The 3,449-nt window shown below is 37.9% G+C and overlaps 1 protein-coding gene across 1 annotated transcript; it reads left to right on the forward strand.

The window, feature by feature from the left end:
* Positions 1-536: 536 nt before the first annotated feature.
* On the forward strand, positions 537-2,919 carry LOC128527784 (E3 ubiquitin-protein ligase TRIM39-like). The gene is made up of 6 exons (XM_053500367.1): positions 537-1,136; positions 1,212-1,307; positions 1,422-1,655; positions 1,751-1,901; positions 2,212-2,238; positions 2,344-2,919. Exons 1-6 carry the CDS (start codon positions 537-539, stop codon positions 2,892-2,894), a joined length of 1,659 nt encoding a protein of 552 aa, XP_053356342.1. The 3' UTR covers positions 2,895-2,919.
* Positions 2,920-3,449: the final 530 nt, after the last annotated feature.

A 3,449-nucleotide genomic window follows, 5' to 3' on the forward strand; every position in this document is an offset into this window, starting at 1 on the left:
GAGTTTTTTTTTTATTATTATTCATAAGGAATGGATTGACAACAATTGACCAAATACTGGAAATAAATACAGTAGAAAAAAGATAATATAAAGTGATAATGGGAAAATCACGAGTGAGAAGTGTGTCTGCTTCCTGTTTCTGTCTGTAACTTAACTGATTTACTAAATGCTCAATGTGCACTGTTTTTCTTACAATTCAAGTTCTTACTATGTGTTAAAGTAAGTTATTACTAACGATGATTAGTTATTACTGTAACAACTACATTTTACACAACTAAAAGTAATAAAACATGGTAACAGTTAAATTAATCAAATGTGTAATAACTGACAATTTGGTATGGTATGAAATGAATTAATCAGTTTGGAACACGCATGTAGAGGAAAATAATCAGCCTTAGGCTGGTACCAGTAACTCTGGTTTTTATCACATACACGACACACACCACTTTTTCTGTATACAGTAAACAGTATAATTTTTATACAGTTTATAAGAATTGCAGTGTGTAAGTTGTCTGTGGTCTAAATCCACTCCCATCATGTCTCCTGTGTCAGTCATGGCTTCCTCCAGCAGTGTCCTGTGTGAAGATCAGCTCCAGTGCTCCATCTGTCTGGATGTGTTCACTGATCCAGTCTCTACTCCATGTGGACACAATTTTTGTATGATCTGTCTCAAACAGTTCTGGGACAGCAGTTCACCCTGCCAGTGTCCGATATGTAAAACCTTTTTTGCAAAAAGACCTGAACTATGTGTGAATACGTTCATCTCTGCACTGGCTGCTCCATTTAGGGAGTCTAGCAAATCCAGCAGCACTGCAGATGAGCGTCCTTCCAAGACTAAGAAGGTTGTGTGTGACTCCTGCACTGAGAAAAAGCTGGAGGCTGTAATGTCCTGTCTGCACTGTGGAGTTTCTTTCTGTAACACTCATCTTATACCCCATAAAACTACAGCTAAACTTATGAAGCACAAACTTATGGAGCCAGTGGAGAACCTTCAGGATTACATTTGTCAAAAACATGAGAGACCCCTGGAGCTGTTCTGTAGAGACGACCAGACGTGTGTGTGTCAGTTCTGTACTGAGGGAGACCACAGAACTCACGACACTGTTCCTATAGAGGAGGCGAGTGCAGAGAAGAAGGTGAGAAAATAAAATGAATGATGGATAATAATAAAAAAAATATATAATAAATTACATTAATGAATATTATATTAGATTCAGTTGGAAAAGACACAAGCAGAAGTTCAGCAGATGATCCAGGAGAAACTGAAGAAGATTGAGGAAATCAAACACACTGTAGCACTCATGGAAGTAAGTTTTTCTTCAACTAACCTACAAAAATAATACTTTTAACAAAACCTGCCAGGTAAAAAAAAAATATTTATATGAAAATTAAAGTATTTATGTTGCTTTGTCTCCTGTTAGAAAAACACAGAGGAGGAGAAAGTAGATATCGTGGAGATCTTCAGTGCTCTGATGAGCTGCATTGAGAGAAGACTGGCTGAGCTGCTTGGGGTGATGGAGGAGAAGCAGAAAGCAGCAGAGAGGCAGGCTGAAGAGTTCATTAAAGATCTGGAGCAGGAAATCACTGAGCTAAAGAGGAGAAACACTGAGCTGGAGCAGCTCTCACACACTGAGGATCACCTCCACCTCCTACAGGTCAGAGTCCCTCTGTTTCTCAATAGCAATGCAGCACATGACAGGACAGCAGTCCCCATGCTGAGGGATTTCTCCTCTCTCCTGCTGTACTGTAGATTTACCCGTCACTGTGCAGCCCTCCACACACCCAGGACTGGACTGATGTCACTATTAACTCTCAGCTCAGTGTGGAGACCATGAGGAGAGTGCTGTCTCAGATTCATCAAACCGTTCGTGTGGAAATAAAGAAGCTCGCGGCTTCTATTAGTAGGTATTTTATAATTTGTAAAAGCTTTTCTGTTTTAAGCAATTTATTATAAAATTTAGTTTTATTATTTGTAGGTATCTAAAGATACCCTGAAAATAGAAATAAATGTTTTGTTTATAAAACAAAAGAAAGATAATTGTAAAATAAAATATTTTTTTCACCAAAGCTTGGTGGAGCTTTGGTTGCTTGTATTACTTTTATTTATTTGTTTGTTTGTTTGTTTGTTTTACTGGTTATGTTGTTGGAATTATAAATTGCCAATTAACCATTAACTAAGCTAAATAAAGTTTGATATTATTTTCCAAACAGAACTGAAGAGAATTCAACAATATGCAGGTTTGTGAACTCTTATTGATCACATGACTAAATTTTCATTTCTTGGCAATGTAACAATGTATGTGCAAATATAAAATTGGTGAACCCTGTGTTTCTGTCTCTCAGTGGATGTGACTCTGGATCCTGATACAGCGAATCCTTATCTTATCCTGTCTGATGATGGGAAACAAGTTACATGTGGAGACAAGAGACAGGATCTCCCTGATAACCCAGAGAGGTTTAATCAATGTTATTATGTGTTGGGAAAGGAGGGATTCTCCTCAAGGAGATTTTACTTTGAGGTGCAGGTCAGTGGGAAGACCGCCTGGAATTTAGGAGTGGCCAGAGAGTCTAGTAACAGGAAAGGGAACATTACAGCCTGTCCTAAGAATGGATATTGGTGTGTGTGCTTAAGAAATATGACTGACTATTTAGCTTGTGAGTCATCTCCTGCCTGCCTCTCCTTGCCTTACTTTCCTGAGAAGGTGGGGGTGTTTGTGGATTATGAGGAGGGTCTGATCTCCTTCTATGATGTTGATGCAAAGTCTCATATTTACTCTTTTACTGGTCAGACTTTCACTGAGAAACTTTATCCATTATTCAACCCCTGCTTTATTGATAGAGGTAACAGTTCAGCACCACTGGTCATCTGTCCTGTTAGTCACATATTGGCATAATTTTTGAATAATTGTATTATTCATATATATATATATATAATATATATAATTATAGTCAATATTTTTTTTGGTTGGTTCAGACATTTAATTTTAATTGAATTATTATTTGTATAAATATATACATCTCTCCTGTTGGTCAACTATAAACTTTTAAATTCAATTCATACATATTTAATAAGAAAAAAACAATGTTAGCTTTATCACTTGTCTGCCCCTGCCCCCACCGGGAAATTCAAGCCATCATCTTGTCTTCCTGAAGCCCCACTACAAGCCCTGTGTCATGACTCGACCAACAACAACAACACACACATTCAGAAAGGCAATTCTGAAGGTCTTTGATTGTGTGGTGCAAAAGCCCAATGATGATGACACTGCGGAGATTACACACTGCATGACAGACTACCTCAACTTCTGTGTGGACACCATTATGCCTGTAAGAATCATGCACTGCTTCCCTAACAACAATTCTTGGATAACCAGCAAAGTCAAGCTACTACTTAACCTGAAGAAGAAGGCTTTTAAGGAGTGTCACAAAGCAGAGCTTAAGTGCATTTA

This window comes from Clarias gariepinus, chromosome 1, assembly GCF_024256425.1.
Source record: "Clarias gariepinus isolate MV-2021 ecotype Netherlands chromosome 1, CGAR_prim_01v2, whole genome shotgun sequence".
Taxonomy (NCBI): Eukaryota; Metazoa; Chordata; class Actinopteri; order Siluriformes; family Clariidae; genus Clarias; species Clarias gariepinus.

What these genes read in the sequence shown, in the direction of transcription:
- LOC128527784 (XM_053500367.1), top strand. Translation starts at nt 537, where the DNA reads ATGTCTCCTGTGTCAGTCATGGCTTCCTCCAGCAGTGTCCTGTGTGAA. An exon ending in AGGCGAGTGCAGAGAAGAAG is followed by an intron (nt 1,137 to 1,211) that starts GTGAGAAAATAA and finishes ATATTATATTAG; the next exon opens with ATTCAGTTGGAAAAGACACA. An exon ending in GAGAATTCAACAATATGCAG is followed by an intron (nt 2,239 to 2,343) that starts GTTTGTGAACTC and finishes TCTGTCTCTCAG; the next exon opens with TGGATGTGACTCTGGATCCT.